The following is a 17,240-nucleotide window of genomic DNA, read 5'->3' on the forward strand; positions in this document are numbered from 1 at the left end:
ACATTTCAGAGAAATCCTTCTACTGGTCTGCGTTGGATGGACTGGAGAAACCCGTAATGAAATGAGGGTGGTTGCAATCTTGCCAGGGAGCCTGGCTGCAGGGGATGGGGTAGGAGGGGCTGAGACCAGAGTCAACAGCACGAGTGTATGACATGAGCATTGCACACAGCCCCACACTCAGAAGGGCCCCCGCGCTTGGTTTAACGCTCTGCTCTCACCATCTTGAAGGTCTTCATAATTTAAACCCTGAACTCCTGTTTTGTAAGTGAAGCCCGCCAGGACGATGGGGCATGTGCGTGGGCACAGGAGGCACCCGTAGTATGAGTCACTGCTGTTCCTTGTCACCCCATTCTCATGATGCATTCCAGATGCCCCGAGCATAGAATTCTGGCCGACCCACAAGGGCAACGCGTCCTGGAAAACTCAAAGGGAGCACGAGAAAGGCGGGTTCTGTCCAGGACCGAGGAAACAGAGATGCTGACAGTGAGCCCCGGGCAGCCACAGCTTCCGTTAGAATCAGAATTGGTTTGGGGAGGAGCGAGGCCATAGCAGTGTGAGAAAGAGGGACGATCAAGGAGCCCCATCACATCCTTCCTTACCAGTGTCTCTTCGGGATGAGCCGCCACTTGTCCGAAAACGAAGACACAGCAGGAAGAGGAAAGAAGGGGGAGCTTTCGGTCCCTCCTCACACGTCAGGAAGCCAAAGGCAGAGAGCGGTGACAGAGTGTGTGGTGCACGCGGGAAATAGGCGTTGTGCCACTTCTGTAATTCCTTATACGTGTTAGATGCCCTCATATTCGCACTGAAAACTGGCATCGCCCAACGTGAAGAGGAACAGTGAAATCCATGCTAGTAACACACAATGCTCATTTGCTCATCGTCTTTGCTCAGAATGACACGGAGAGCAAATACAAGCACCATACCAGGTTGGGAGAGAGGCCACAGAAGCAAAGGGAAATCTTTGTATTTTACAGCACGTTGCCCCGGATTTCTGAACAAGGGGCTCCCATTTTCACCTGGCACCAGGCCCTGCAAATTATGCAGCTGGTCCAGACTCAAATTACAGAGATTTGTCCCCAGGATCAGTGGGGACAGGGGATAGGGACCGGGGGGGGGGGGGTGGGAGAAGAACGTGGCAGGAGGGACAAGGGAAGACACAGTCATGACTCCAGGTTTTGAACCGGTGGCACGTCCATTTGGGAAGTCCGGCATCCCACTGAGCGCCCCGGGTCAGAAGCTCCAAGAGAGGCCCTGGAGGAGGACCAGCAAGTGGTGGCTGAGGTCGGGAGGTGGCTGGGGGCAGGACTGTGGGCAGGTCTGCAGAGATGTAGACGGTCCAGAGATGGGGCAACAAAGAAGGTCCCAGAAGGGAGCCTAGAGGGAGGGCCACAGGAGCAAGGGAAGGGCGTGGGGTGGCTGTGGGGGAGAGGCGGGAAATAAGATGGCAGGCAGAGGCGGATGTGAGAGAGTTGACCAAAGTGAGGTGTGGTTAGCTCGAGTGGCCTTGAGCCAAGTGCCCAGCCTCCCCGTGCCTCAGACGGTCATCTATCTGTAAGATGAGGGTACTGATAACACCGTTTGCCGCAAGGGGTTGCTGTGGCCTTCTACAGTTCTCAAGGCCGGAAGGCACAGACCAAGGTGCCCACAGGACCACGCTCCCTCCGACGTCTCTAGGAAGGCTCTGTTCCAGGCCTCTCTCCCAGCTTCCAGCAGCTCCTCGGCTTGGGGCAACGTCACCGTGACCTTCACATGGCAATCTCCCCGTGCGTGCCTCTGCGCCCAAATTTCCTCTTTTCGGAGACACCAGTCATCCTGGGCCGGGGGCCACCCAGATAACCTCGTCTTAACTTGATTACTGCCATAAAGACGCTCTCTACGAGGGAGGTCCCATTCTGAGGTAGCAGGGGTTAGGACTCCAACCTGTGGTTCTGGCATCGGGGGCAGCGGGACGCGATTCAACCCATAACTGCTCCGCCCGGAGTCGAGCCTCTATATAAACATTCTTCTTCACCTTGACTCCCTCCGTTTATTCTTGTTTTCTTCAAAGGTATGAGGAAGAGGCCAGCAAGAGCTTGAGTCTGGGGAACCCAAACGTGTTGTGGTCACAATCTCCATGGCAACGTGACGCTTCTCCAGCCGCGCTCAGCTGCCCAGGTAAATACGTGGAGGAAGGAGAAGGAACAAAGAAAAGGGAATGGCACGTTCTGATAAGAAGCCAAAGCCAACCACGGGCAGAAATACTGACAGCGAGGCAGAGAGGGAAGGCGGCTCGCTGCCCCGTCTCCCCGCGGCTGCCCCAGAGCCCACGGGGGAACTGGGATACAGGCGGACAGAAATCGACGGCAACCCCTTCTCGACCTCAGCCAACACACTGTTCCCTACACGCGCGCAGAAGGAAAAGCAAGTTTGGATGATCTGTGAAGACGACAGATTTCACCTGCGGAGCAGAAAGGCCTTCTGAGACCTTGGCAAAGTGGAGGCCTTCGACGAACTGAACTTCTGATGTTCTTTGAAGTGGTGAGAATCGCACCTGATCCGGAGATAAGCAACAGGTGGGAAACTGGGTGAGTTACCGGAAGGGTCAAGCCAGGCATCGCCTTAACTGAAAGTATTTCTGGGGCTAATTTGGAAGGCATCAACCCCCAAGGAAAAAAAAACAGACGGAGCTGGGAGGTGGGTCAGAGCCTAGACAGCGAGAAGCACTCCGATGGGGTCTTATCCACACCTCTCTCCTTAATCCACAGCCCCTCCCACGCTCATGCTCTCCTCTCTTCATCCCAACACCAGGACTAACACTGATGGTGCCTTCTCTGGAGCAGTTCCCCTTGCCAAAGCTCCAGGTCCCAGAACCTTTCCCTCTCCACTCTCTCCCGCTCTAAGGCCTCCTTATCCTGAGTAGAAGACCCTCACAGCTTTTCTAGACACATTACCAACTAAAAGGCTCAATGCATCAATGTGAGCATGGTGGGCAAGGGCACCTGCAATCTAAGAGGCCCCACCCACCTTCACCGAACATCAAAGCTCACTTCGGAACCGCGAGTGACGGAACACCACATTCCTCCCCATGTGACGCACAGAAAACACAAGGTCGCTGCTGTGACGGTCCTGCCCAAATGCATGGGGATATAATCACGACACACAAGACGGATCCAAACTCAGGGACATCCTCTAACATAACCGTCCTGTAATCTTCACAAACGCCAGCGTCATGAAAGATAAAGGCTGGGGGACTGTCCCAGGCCACAAGGACACTAAAGAGACATGAAACCTGAAAAATCCCAGTGAGTAGGGATTTTCTTTTGCTCTAAAGTAGGTTATGGGGACAACTAGTGAAATCTGAATGAGGGCTGTAGATTAGAAAACAGTACCACGGCAGGTTAATTCTGATCATTGTTCTTGGTTCTGTGAGTCCCCATTCTTGAGAACACGCAGAAGCATTTAGGAGTAAAGACATCTTGCCTGTGACTTGCAAAAGAATGAAGCATATGTGATACAATGGTAACACTTGGGGAATCTGAGCAAAAGGTATAAAGGAAGTCTCTGTATTACTCTTGCAAATTTTCTGAGTCTGGAAAAATAATAGTAATTTTTTAACATTTAATAAACATACAGATGAATGGCACAAAAACAGACACTCGGATCAATGGAACAGAATAGAGAACCCAGAAATGGACCCACAAACGTATGGCCAACTAATCTTTGACAAAGCAGGAAAGAATATCCAATGGAATAAAGACAGTCTCTTCAGCAAATGGTGCTGGGAAAACTGGACGGCGACATGCAGAAGAATGAACCTGGACCACTTTCCTACCCCATACACAAAAATAAACACAAAATGGATGAAAGACCTAAATGTAAGACAGGAAGCCATCAAAATCCTCAAGGAGAAAGCAGGCAAGAGCCTCTTGGACCTTGGCCTCAGCAACTTCTTACTCAACATGTCTCCAGAGGCAAGGAAAGCAAAAGCAAAAAAGGAACAATTGGGACCTCATCAAAATAAAAAGCTTCTGGGGGCACCTGGGTGGCTCAGTTGGTTAAGCGACCGACTTCGGCTCAGGTCATGATCTCGCAGTTTGGAAGTTTGAGCCCCGTGTCAGGCTCTGTGCTGACAGCTCAGAGCCTGGAGCCTGCTTCAGATTCTGTATCTCCCTCTCTCTCTGCCCCTCCCCTGCTCACACTCTGTGTCTCTCTGTCTCTCAATAATAAATAAATGTTAAAATTTTTTTTAATAAAATAAAAAAAAATAAAAAGCTTCTGCACAGCAAAGGAAACAATCAGCAAAACTAAAAGGCAACCGATGGAATGAGAGAAGATATTTGCAAACAACATGTCAGATAAAGGGTTAGTATCCAAAATCTATAAAGAGCTTACCAAACTCAACACCCAAAAAACAAATAATCCAGTGAAGAAATGGGCAAAAGACATGAATAGACACTTCCCCAAAGAAGACATCCAGATGGCCAACCGACACATGAAAAAATGCTCCACATCACTCATCATCAGGGAAATACAAATCAAAACCACACTGAGATACCGCCTCACGCCTGTCAGAATGGCTCACATGAACAACTCAGGCAACAACAGATGTCGGCGAGGATGCGGAGAAAGAGGATCTCTTTTGCCTTGTTGGTGGCAATGCAAGCTGGTGCAGCCACTCTGGAAAACAGTATGGAGGTTCCTCAAAAAACTAAAAATAGAACTACCCTACGACCCAGCAATTGCACCACTAGGCATTTATCCGCGGGATACAGGTGTGCTGTTTCAAAGGGACACATGCACCCCCATGTGTATAGCAGCACTATCAACAATAGCCAAAGTATGGAAAGAGCCCAAATGTCCATGGATGGATGAATGGATAAAAAAGATGTGATATATATATATATATATATGTATGTATACATATATATACACACACACACACACACACACACACACACACACACACAATGGAGTATTACTCGGCAATCCAAAAGGATGAAATCTTGCCATTTGCAACTACGTGGATGGAACTGGAGGGGATTATGCTAAGTGAGATTAGTCAGTCAGAGAAAGACAAATATCATATGACTTCACTCATATGAGGACTTTTAAGAGACCAAACAGATGAACGTAAGGGAAGGGAAGCAAAAATAATATAAAAGCAAGGAGGGGAACAAAACAGAAGAGACTCTTAAATGCAGAGAACAAACTGAGGGTTGTTGGGGGCGGGGGGTTGTATGTGGGGAAGGGATGGGATAAATGGGCAAGGAGCATTAAGGAAGACAGTGCTGGGATGAGCACTGGGTGTTATAACCTAGGGATGAATCACAGGAATCTACTCCTGAAATCATTATTGCACTGTATGCTAACTAATTTGGATGTAAATAAATAAATAAATAAATAAATAAATAAATAAATAAATAAATGAAATGAAATGAAATGAAATGAAATGAAATGAAAAACTCATTTCCTCATGGTATAGTGTTTTTTTTTAAACCTTTTGGGGGCCACGGACACCTATCTGGCAGTGTGTTGATGTTTACGAACCCTTCTCACAACGACGTTTTTAATGCACAAATAAAATACACGAGGCTAAAAGAAAAAGAAAAAGAAAAAATAAACATACAGATGGATTACAAGCGTGCAGTGCTTTCCAGTAGGGTCCCAACTTTGGCTGCACCACAGAGTCACCTCAGGGGATTTAAAAACGTCAATGCCCAGGCCCCAGCCCAGAGATACAGATTCACTCAGCCTGGGGTGAAGCTTCAGACATCACTACATTGGAAAAGCAGCCCCCCACCCCCGCCCCGAGGTGATTCTAGCATAAAACCCAGAGGAATGACAAACAGCCTGGGGTATTGTGAAGCGAGGGGGGAGCTCTGAGCTGGGGATCTTTCTGAGCCCCTCAGCTCTGCTTCCTGTGAGAGCTGATCCTGGGAGCAACACAGTGACTCAAGCCAGGTGCCGAGTCCCGGGTCCCGTCTTGGTCCCGCCACCATTAAGCTGGGAAACGTCCTGGTCGGTCCCTTCCCCGTGCCCAGCCTGGGTTCTCTCCCCCGTGGATGAGACCAAATGAGGGCAGCCTCAAGGCACAATGATTCACCAGCACTTGCTTCTGGGGGCCCCAGGGCTCCAGGGTGGGTTGACACAGGATGACAGCCTCAAAGCCTTGTGACATCCAGGTGGCAGAAAAAGAACCAGGTGAGTCGGGCTGGCCGACTTCTGGTATTGCTGGCAGGTCCTGTCACAGTCTGGGTGACTCCCTAGAGGCCCCTCCCTTCCCAAGGACTGAAGTCTGGGGAAGTTCTTGGAAAAGGTGCTGGAGGAGGAAGGGGACACGAGTCCTTCTCCAAGCGACAGAGAGGAAAGCTGGGGAGGCCAAGCTCCCGAGGGGCAGCTGGGCACCTGCCACTGGCCCTTTCACGAGGCAGGTCTGACAGAGGCTCTGTGGGAAGAAGGTGCTAAGGAAGGTGCTCCGTCCCGATCCCAGAACTCCACTTCTGCCCCGCTCTAGACTCCCCTTCTAGAACAGCACTGCTCAGGGGGCGCCTGGGTGGCTCAGCTGGTTGAGTGTCCGACTTCGGCTCAGGTCATGATCTTGTCATTCCTGAGCTCAAGCCCTGTGTTGGGCTCTGTGCTGACAGCTCAGAGCCTGGAGCCTGTTTCAGATTCTGTCTCTCTCTCTCTCTCTCTCTCTCTCTCTCTACCCCTCCCCCGCTCTCACATTTTCTCTCTCTCTCTCTCTCAAAAATAAATTAACATGAAAAAACAAAATTAAAACTGCACTGTCTCAGGTTGGTGGCCCCGGCCATGCATGGCTATCGGGCCCTTGAGACGCGGCCGGTCAGACCTGAGATGTGATGTGGTAAATACACACCAGATTCCCAAGTCTTGGTGAGCCGAAAAGAAACGTAAACATCTCATTAGTAATTTTTAATGTATTCATCTCGAAACGAGGACACGTTGGGTGAAAAAAAATTTGACTATGGAAATTCATTTCACCTCTTGCTTTCATTTTTGCCAACGGGGCTACCAGACTAGCTGGCATTACATCACATTTGTCCTGCACGGCTCTGTTCTAACGTGTGCGTAATGTCCTGTGCACCACACTGCCCTGGCAGAATTGTATTACAGTCCAATGGAGAAAGGGTTTCGTACGCAAGGGCATCAGTCCTGGACCCCTAAAAGCCCATCAGTGAGAAGTGCTTACCACTTCCCCCTGTGGTTCGCAGACTTCTGTGATCCCGGCAAATCCACTCCTCCCCACAGCCCACGGAAGGGCCGATACCGTCAGGGAATGTCCATTCCTCGCAGCTTTCTTGAATAACAAAACGATAATTACGTTAATTTACAACCTAGCCCTCAGCACCGTGATTTTAACCCCATCTGTGCGGCTGAACCACACACATCTGACCTCCGTAAAGTAAAGCTTTCAATGAATATACCGGACCTTGTATACGCCACCTAATGCTTTACCTTCCCACAGAAAGAGAAGATGTGGGTAATGAAAATAAACGGTGCAGAGTAGACTCAAGTCTACATTCCAGAAGGTTCCACAGGATTCCCCGGAAATCTTTGGTTTGGGTTTGGTTTGCATGTGACTGTCTGACTGCCTTCTAAGGATAAGAGTCCCTTTGCTTTTGTGCGTGTGTGTGTTTTAGCTACATAGACAGGAGTAATTAATTAAGACGTGCCCTCTGGTCAGGCCTTCTTCACATTAACTGATCTCGACCACGGAGAGCTGAGGCGGGTTTATGTGTGTTTTGTTTCCAGGCACTGATCTTCTCCATGGTCTGATTTTATCTTGGACCCAACCTGGTATAATCCATGCTGTGTGTAGAGTCTCCACGTTAAGTTTCCCATTATGGAAACAAACAAACAAACAAACAAACTTAAATTCAGGGGCTGTCTAGGTCTTTAAGGGACTTTTCCAGAAACCAGCAAGAAAGAAACAGAGGCTGTTCTGCTGAGGTCTGGTGATTCCGGATGTAGGACCCCAAGTGACTGGTTTGGGTACAAAGCTACTTCCATAACACGGATCAGTGCTTGGCAACGACCTACTACAACTTATTCATAGTTCAGTTGAACCCAGGGGTTGAATATGATGCTTCGATTCTTTCTTTCTTTTCTTTCTCTCTTTCTTTCTTTCTTTCTTTCTTTTTCTTTTCTTTCTTCCTTCCTTCCTCTTTCTTTCTTCCTTCCTTCCTTCCTCTTTCTTTCTTTCTTTCTTTCTTTCTTTCTTTCTTTCTTTCTTTCTTTCTTTCATGTAGTACCTGATCTCTATGCCCAAGAGAAGGCAGAGACACAGAGGACAAAATGGGTATACATTAAAATAAACATATATGTGATAAAGAAAAACCACTGTTCACTGTTTAATGTTCTGGAAAGGAAACAACTAGGAAAGAGAATTTTCATAATAAATTTTTCCTGCTTATTTTTATAGCATCAATACTCAGAAGTAAATACCGAATGCATGAGGCATTTGGGAAAATCAATAACGTCTTTAGGCCTGCATTTTCAAAATTGCATTGAAACAAAGAAAAGTAAGATCTTGCAAGAGGATCCTCTGAAAAAAATACATATATGCACAAAATACATATATACACAAAATCTTTTGCATATATAGGTATGTACATATATACGTGTATGTATATATAAACACAAATAGGTTTTTACTTTCATTGCAGGAAATCATTTCATTTTACTTTATTTTTTGTTTACATTTTTTAGAGAGTGAGCATGAGTAAGGGAGGGGAAGCCACAGAGGGAGACAGAGGATCTGAAGCAGGCTCCAGGCTCCGTGCTGTCAGGACAGAGCCCGACCTGGGGCTCGAACTCACAAACCCTGAGATCATGACCTGAGCTGAAGTTGGACGTTCAACCTACTGAGCCACCCAGGTGCCCCTGGAAGCCATGTTCATTTCCAAAACATACTAGTCTTTGCTTAAGAACATGATGCCTTTTTGTAAAACGGGCATCAAGGGAAGGTGCTTTGATCTCTCATATGAACTGATTCTTGAAAACCCAGGTTCTAGCACACCAAATAGGCAGGGACGAGAAAAAGAGCAAAGCCCTCCTGTTGGACGGCATTCTTACATCACCCACTTTAAAATCAAATCTGAAACAGAGTTCTGACAGGCCTGCTATTTTCTTCAGTGCCAACAGCCACACAATAGACCTTTTTTTTTTTTTTTTTTTTTTTGGACAAAGCTCTTAAAATGCTTGGAGATTCAGATGTACTGAGTCACCAGGGTTCACAAACACTGCGCACCCGTTCTTGCGGGTGCCCCGTCCCCTCCTTTGGAAACGATACTATATTTTCTGTGTTTGGCCGAAGGAAAGAAATATTATCATTAGACTCGCAAGCTGTTTGAAAGAGGGTGACTGGGGAGGGGCAGGTCTGAAAGTGGGTGGCTGTCCTTTGATCTGGTGGCCTCCGAGCAGGGGTGGCAAAGTTACCATTTTAGAGGGACCTGTTGGTTTTCCTTCCACGCGGCGTGCGTGCTGCAACGGTGCTCAACCCCATGGCCACATCGGCTTCAAGCGCGCCCTGGTAAGTGCGTAACATTCAGCACCGGGCGTGGTGAACAGTGTCGCTCTGGAAGAACACTCTTCCTGCAATTAGCCCTCTTAGAAACATCTCGAACTTGTCTCTCTGCAGAGTGTGTAACACGCAGCACCGAGAGGTGGACGCAACGCTTCACAGACACAACCGTGGGTATGATGTGCCAGGAGCCGTGTGAATGCGGGTGTGCAGGGGTGGGTGGGGGTGGGGATCGTAGAGAGCAGGTGCAAGAGGGACCGGGAGGAAAGGAGGAGGAGGCGGGGAGAGACGCTGCGGAGGGAAAGCAGATCTAGGCACAGTTTTTGTGACTTACACTCTCTCTCTTTAAAATGCAAACCAAATTGCACCCCCCCTCCCCGTCACAGGACTGCTTCGCCGAGTTGTGAAATAATTGAGAGGTGTTGCAAATGCATCCACGCGCCGCGAGTGAGCAACCGACTTCAAGTCTGAACACGTCTCCCGAGGGATATTTTAGCTTGACGATAATGATGGCGAGTGTGCGCGCTTGAAATCAGGAGGGCAAAAGGGCCCGAGGCAGAGCCAAGTTCCGTGGAGGGAAGGGGTGGGACTGGGAGCCATGGGGCGCGTGAGCGGGTGTAGACGCGGGAGGTACTGGCTGTATCTCTGTTTCCTGGGCTTTAAAGACACTGCTCTTGGCGGCTGCAGAAGGCAAGCTGGCCTTGAAGAAGGGCGCCAAGGAGCCGTGTCTAGGTCTTCCAGAACCCTCCCCCCTTGGTTATTACAAATTTTCCCCACCCTCCTCTGATGCTGAACGTGTAGCAAATAAAACAGGGACACGCCAACTGGTCTAGCCCAGTGTTCCTCAAGCCCAGGGATGGGGGTCATTCCTTGTGGCGGGGGCGGGGGGGAGGGGGCTGTCTGTGCATTGTGGGTGGCTTAGCAGCATCCTGGGCTCCTGCTCACTAAGTGCCAGGAGAGTGGCTAGTTGTGACAAATAAAATTGCCTCCAGACATTGCCAAATATCCCCGGGGGCGAGGGGATGGTATCTCCCTGGATTGGGAACCACGGGTTCAGTCTAACCATTAGGCCAAACGAAGTTTTCATCAGGTAAAGATAAGTCATCTAGTAGACGAACCATATGGCATTTTTGGTGAAAGTTGACAACCCCAAATAACATGCCTGGACCAACCAGAGATGAGGACAGAAGTCTGAGACAAAGTGCTTCAAAGCACTGGCTTATGGCTTTAGGGAGCCATAACACTATTTCAAAAGAATTCTGAAGAAAAAAAAAAAATCCTGGGGCATCTAACTTAAAAAAAAAAAAAAGGTAAATTAGAAGAGTGGAACCTTTACACTTGAACTCCAGGGCTTAGAGAGGCAGAACAGACAAGACCTCAAGGCCTGCTCAGTGGAATTCTCCACAGCCTGCTGTGACCACTCCCACAGAGTGGGTCCCACAGCTCTGGGTCTTCGAGATCCCTTTTCATCCTGAGGCTGTGGACGGGACCATCTTTGCATTCTGTCTAACCTGTGCAAAAAGCATTTGGCATTATTAACTTTGGAAGGCACGTTTAGTGGTTCAGGCCTCAGAGAATGGAGGAAGGTGTTTAAAAATGCTATCCCTTGGGGCACCTGGCTGGCTCAGTCAGTTAAGTGTCCGACTTCAGCTCAGGTCATGAACTTGAGGTTCATGAGTTCGAGCCCCACATCGGGCTCTGTGCTGATAGCTCAGAGCCTGGAGCTTGCTTTGGATTCTGTGTCTCCCTCTCTCTCTGCCCCTCCTCTGCTCATGCTCTCTCTCTCAAAAATAAATAAACATTAAAAAAAAGAAGGCTATCCATGGGGTACCTGGGTGGCTTAGTCAGTTCAGCATCAGACTTCAGCTCAGGTCATGATCTCACGGCTTGTGAGTTCGAGTCCCATGTCGAGCTCTGTGCTGACAGCTCTGAGCCTGGAGCCTGCTTCAGATTCTGTGTGTGTGTGTGTGTGTGTGTGTGTGTGTGTGTGTGTGTGTCTGCCCCTCCCCTGCTCTCTGTCTCTCAAAAATAATAAACATTAAAAAAAAATGCCCATCCCTTAATTTTACAACCAAATTGACAAAAAAAAATCAGACAGGTGTGTAAGTCTGATTTGGGGTTCAAGTACATTTTTTTCCAGCAGAAAAGGGGCTATAAAATTGTATGCATTCCTTGAAGTGTATCCCTCAAAAGCTGTACAAATTGGGCCTTTTCTGGATAAGGTCAAGTATTCTCATTTCCGCCTGTCTCCCATCGAATGGGCAGAGAGAGACAGGGCTTGGTGACCCAGGTCTCTCTTGTTCCAGAGTACAGTACGATGATTTACGATTTCTGAGCCTGAGAACTTCAGAAGCTGCTGAACATAAAAAGAGTGAAAAAATCTCCTAAGTCAAGAGGAAGAAAGGAAGAACGTGGTAGCACAGTGCTCTTCTCAGACCCTGAAACACTACTCTGAAAGCTGTCACGAGTACGCATCACACTGGCCCTTGCAGACAAAAAGGGTTATTTTATCCAGATTATTCCCCCACATTGCAGGGGAAAAGGGACTCATTTGTAATCATCAAAAGAATGCTGACAGACTTGAAATGGGATTACATTCTATTATACTCATCCGAATTAAAGATTTGTTTTGGAGATCATTCTTAGGTTTCCTCCTCCCTGTTCCTCCAACCCCAAATGAGGCGATTTGTATTCACGAGACATCTGAGGCAGACATGAAATCAGACAGTTTGCAAACATACATTTCAGATTCGGTGGCCTGAGTTTCGAATTTTAATGTTGCCTGGTTCTCTGTGTGTGGAAAACTTGGCTCTCGGGTCAAAACAAACCCCAAGCATCACTTCATTCCCTAGCTTATTAATGCAAGAGAAATTTCATTTTAGGGGCCTGAGTGAGCAAGTGACACAGGTGTCCAGAATGCAGGTATGAAAATGTAAAATCTCTGCACGGGCAGAGTTGTCTGGGAGGTCTGTGAGCACACTACTAAACCCTCAATTCCACGCTCTGTGGTACCATTCGGAGAATGCGACCTGCCAAATCGAGTACTGACCCTTCGAGTCTCTTTGTGTCTGTGTGTCCACGAATCGACTGAGAAGGAAGTTTCCCCAGGACAGGACTGGCTCTTTAGGGCAGCCCTGTATCATACCACACACAGCATCTGGTACCTGAAAGAACCGAACATTTCCCGTTCTTTCATACTGAACACCCATTGTGTAGTCACCGTAGAACTGCTGGCCACCTGGGGAGCAGGCGTGGGTACCTCAGGCTGGAAGTCATAAGGCAGTAGAAGAGCTCAATTCGGTCAAAAATCTGTGTCTTGACTTCAGCTGCCAAAAGGACAAGATAGCTTCAAGAAACCTCCTGCAGGCAGGGAGACGGTAGTCTCTAAGAAGGAGGACAGAGCAGGAAATGTAGGCAAAGTGCCATTCTTTGTACCATTACTTTGCTCACCATTTCTTTTCTTTATAACTCAGTCCTTCCTTCTAGACTCAGTGTCCTTCTCCATGAAGGACATCCTTTAGTAGTCCTTTCAGTCAGCATTTATCGGTGGTGAGCATGTCTTCATTTCACACGCTGTCTAGAAGATAGTTTAGCTGGGTATACAGTTCTGCTCTGACAGGTTGTTCTGTTTTGTTCCATCTTTCCAGAACCTGGAAAAATATTTCACTGGCTTCTGGCTTTCACTGTTGTGCTGGCAAAGACTTTATAGATGACATTTTTTCCTCTCTTTTTTTAAAGACTGTCACTTTGGTTTTAGTATTTTATGCTTTAAATACAATAGGTATAAATTTATTTTTGTTTATCTTCCTTGGGATACATGAATCTGAATTTTTCATTAATTCTTGAAAATGGATTCCAAGATAGTATCACTTCAAGCATTACCACTCCCTCATTTTCCATATTCTCTCTTTTTGGAATACAGATCCGATGTATGTTAAACCTTCATTCCATCTTCCATATCTTACAAACTTTGTTCCATATTTTCCATGCCTTTACCTTTTTTGCTGCATTCTAGATAATTTCTCCAGCTTTATGTTCCAGTTCACTGATTCTCTTCAGTTGTATATGATTGATCTATTAAGCTTTAGTTTCAATGAATATATTTTTCATTAGTATAGTAGTATTAGTACAGTTAGCAGATATATTTTGCTCGTTTTCAAATCTTTATCGCCTTTCATTCCTTAGTCACATTTTAGCTTTGCTCTTTTATTTGCTTTTCTGTTTTTAGTTTTCCTCTGTTACTAAGAACTCTGTTGTTTTTATCACTGGCTGTTGCTCATATAATGTAGTTTGGACTGTGTGTTCATAACCAGGATTTCATCAGTAGGGGTCTTATAGAGTCTGTGATGATGTCTCTATGTAGGGAGCATTTGTGTGTGTGTGTGTGTGTGTGTGTGTGTGTGTGTGTGTGTGTTGCCAACTATCTTGGGGCACAATCAGTTTTGGACAATTTTGCTAGGGTCTCTTTCTCTGCTCCTCCCCCTGCTCTCTCTCATGCTCTCTCTTCCTCAAAATATATAAATAAACTAAAAAAAAAAAAGAATGTATCTGACCAATTTTAAAAAATCAACATACAGTTTTTAGAAGAGTGTCTGTCTGGGGCGCCTCATTAAAATAGTGACTGAGTATCATAAAACTTCAGAGAGCCCTCACCTCTACCTTCTCGGTTCATTACTTAGCTTGAATGACAAGAGTATGGACTTTTGAAACCAGACAGTTATTGGGTTCAAATCCTGTCTCTACACTTAACCAGCAGGTGTAAAGCCAAGGTAGACGGTGAGATTGGGGGCAGAGGCAGGTAACTGGGGAGTAGGTGTTCATTCTGCATGCATCACCCCCAAAGTTGCGCCTTTGCAAGAATTTTAAAGATGTTGACCGGGTGGCTGAGACCGGTGACCTCCAAATCTTTAAAATCACGAACGTCAGGGGCGCCTGGGTGGCTCCGTCGGTTAAGCGTCTGACTCTTGGTTTCAGCTCGGGTCACGTGGTTGGTGAGTTCGAGCCCCACGCTGGGCTCCACACTGACAGCACAGAGCCTGCTCAGGATTCACTCTCTCCCTCTCTCTCTCTCTCTCTCTGCCCCTCCCCTGCTCTCTCGCTCGCTCGCTCTCAAAATAAATAAACCTTTTAAGGTTGAAACCTTTCTTTTTAAGGTTCTTTTTAAGGTTGAAACCTTAAAGAAACCGATATGAAAAGACAGAGGTTCTAACGTTTTCCTCCTACATCTGTTGGATCACCTCGTGTGCGCACCGAGTTTGAATGGCCGGGGTCAGAAAGATGCTGAAGGAAGGGACGGAGAAAGGGCGGTGTATTCAGCAGGCAACTGGCATAGCGGTAGTGGCTCCGTGAGCTGGTTAGGCCGATGGTGGCCCCGTTTCTTCTCTACCCTTGCCTCCCCCCCCCCCCCCAGCACCCACACGGGCCAAGTGCCCCAGCCGCCCCCACCCCCGCCCTGCGCAGGTCAGAGCCTGAGTCCGCTCTGCCTCATAGCTGGGTGGTCTTGGACAAGTGAGTTAACCTCTCTGAGCCTGGACGAGTACTTACTTCACAGGGTTGTCAGGAAGAGGAAATGAGATAACACAGCGCTCTATGAACTCTTTCTCCCTGCCTTTCTGTCCCTTCCCCGAAACCGCTGCTAGGCTGCCCTTTCCAATAAAGTGCCTGGGAGAGCAAAGCCATTAATAATGGAGTCACTCGCTGGCCCCGACTCCTCTTCTCTGCCGCAGAAAGAGCCAGCAGAACACTTTTCAAATGTAGTTACTTTCCATGGAAACAGACTAGCAGTCTCAGAGCTTCTCTTCATCTCTCCTCTTCTGTGACAGCTGCACAATCCTTCAGACGTTTGGTTTGTTTTTCTTTGGTTATGAGCTGGCTTTTCATCCCATAAAATTTCTGAAAGGGAAGACAACCCCCGAATAGAAGGGCGGTGTGACTAGGGCGTCAGAAAATGCAGAACTCCGGGGCGCCCGGGTGGCTCAGTCGGTGAGGCGTCCGACTCTTGATCTCAGCTCAGGTCACGAGCTCACCGTTCGTGAGTTCGAGCCCCGGGTCGGGCTCCGCGCTGACAGCGTGGAGCCCGCTTGGGATTCTCTCTCTCTCTCTGCCCCTCACGTCCTCGCGTGCTCTCCCGCTCACAAAATAAATGGATAAACGTTAGGAAACGAGGGAATAGAAAATGTAGAACTTTGTGTGCGTGTGCTGGCATGCAGGGACAAACTGGTAGCTGGGAAAATCCAGTCCTGGTCTCCCTGGTGGGGAGCCCTGACCCTGACCGGGGGTGGGGGGCGGGGTGAAGGGGCAGCCAGTCGTGCCCGTGTGCCCCCGAACGAGCTGATGCACACAGGAGGTAGTCCAGCCCTTTGATCACCCCGAGCAGTGGTTCTCAACTCTGGCTGTACTAGAATTGCCTGGGGGGCTTTCAAAAATGAGACCCAGGCCTGGCTCTCCCCACACCAGTTACACGAGAAGTCGGGGAGTGCTGCTTGAGCACCCACACATTGTTCACTGTCCAGCGATTCTAATGCACAGGCAGGGTTGAGACCCACTGCTTGCCTGAGCAGAACGGGAAGGTTCGGCCTCCCCTAAATGGACACCTGTGTTCCCTCCATCAGGACCCGAGACTTCAAGATCGATCGAATGACCATTTTTCAATATTCTGAGATTCCTGGCCAGTGAAACCAGGAGCTAGGGTTGGGTTTATTTGCTGAGCTGCAAATGATGTGGTTAACGCGCATCACTTCCTGTTTGCTTGGGCAGGGAGCAGGACATCTGCCCAGAGAAGCCCTTCCATCTTTGAGGCCTGGGGACAATTTGGTGCCAGGAAGGCCTTTAAAGGCTGCCCCCACTCCCCTTGGGTTTCATCTTCCTCCCCTTCTGCTTCCCACATTCATCACTATATGCCCTGGGGTAAAACCAAATGTGCGAACACAGGCTCACGACCTTTTTCTAGGACTCCAAGTGGGAACTAGAACAATTTTCCACCCCTTCCCTCCGTGCCCCCCTTCCTCCACCTCCCTCTCAATAAGCCCATCAATCACTTTGAATGGAGAGAAAAATCACCAAAAAAATGAACAGGACCCGAGGGCAAAATAAGTTTGAGAGACACTCTGGAACTCTTTAAAGCAGGACAATATACAGAGGATCCTTTGCTTTTGATGGCTGGAACCCAAAATGGCATTCCCCCCCCCCCCCTCCTCTCAGCCCTCACCCCTACCTTGTTCTCTGAACAAAGATGTTGGCATTATGCTTCTATTTGAAAAAAAAAAAAAAAAAATCAATGATCAGTTTGGACCTCTCAGGCTAAACCCCCAATTTGGGAATGCAGTCAAAACAACAACAACAACAACAACAACAAAGAAAAAAACAAACAAACCAACAAAATAAATAAATAAATAAATAAATAAATAAATAAATAAATACAGAACTCCATCCCAAGGAGGAAAAAGGAAAACTGAGTGCATCTAGGCGTGGGATTAAGGATCACAGGCACTAATTTTGCATGAACTGCTCTTGTCTTCCTGGGATATGTTTTTAATGCAGTGATGATAGCCTTCCAGTGGCCACTGGCAGCATCTCAACATCTTCGGGGATGAGCGCGAAGGGGGTGCGTGGGGAGGCTGTTTCCCAGCAGGCTTGGAGGTGATTAGCACAAGTCACGAGCAAGCAGGGGGAGGAGGCGGCCAGGACACAGCCCCTGGCTTATTAAGAGTGAGATCCG

The 17,240-nt window shown here is 48.0% G+C and overlaps 1 protein-coding gene across 5 annotated transcripts in view; it reads right to left on the minus strand.

The window, feature by feature from the left end:
• The window catches only part of EVA1C (eva-1 homolog C), a 77,315-nt gene that overhangs the window by 55,808 nt on the left and 4,267 nt on the right, over nucleotides 1-17,240 (minus strand). For 4 of the 5 annotated variants that reach the window (XM_060640389.3, XM_060640387.3, XM_060640385.3 and 1 more), the window contains exon 2: nucleotides 7,190-7,297. The exons of the other annotated variant lie outside the window; for it this stretch is intronic. In XM_060640389.3, coding sequence (XP_060496372.1) covers nucleotides 7,190-7,297 — 108 coding nt within the window. The remainder of the gene's footprint in view (nucleotides 1-7,189; nucleotides 7,298-17,240) is intronic. 5 annotated transcript variants of the gene reach the window in all.

Source organism: Panthera onca, chromosome C2 (genome assembly GCF_046562875.1).
Source record: "Panthera onca isolate mPanOnc1 chromosome C2, mPanOnc1 haplotype 2, whole genome shotgun sequence".
Lineage (NCBI taxonomy): Eukaryota > Metazoa > Chordata > Mammalia > Carnivora > Felidae > Panthera > Panthera onca.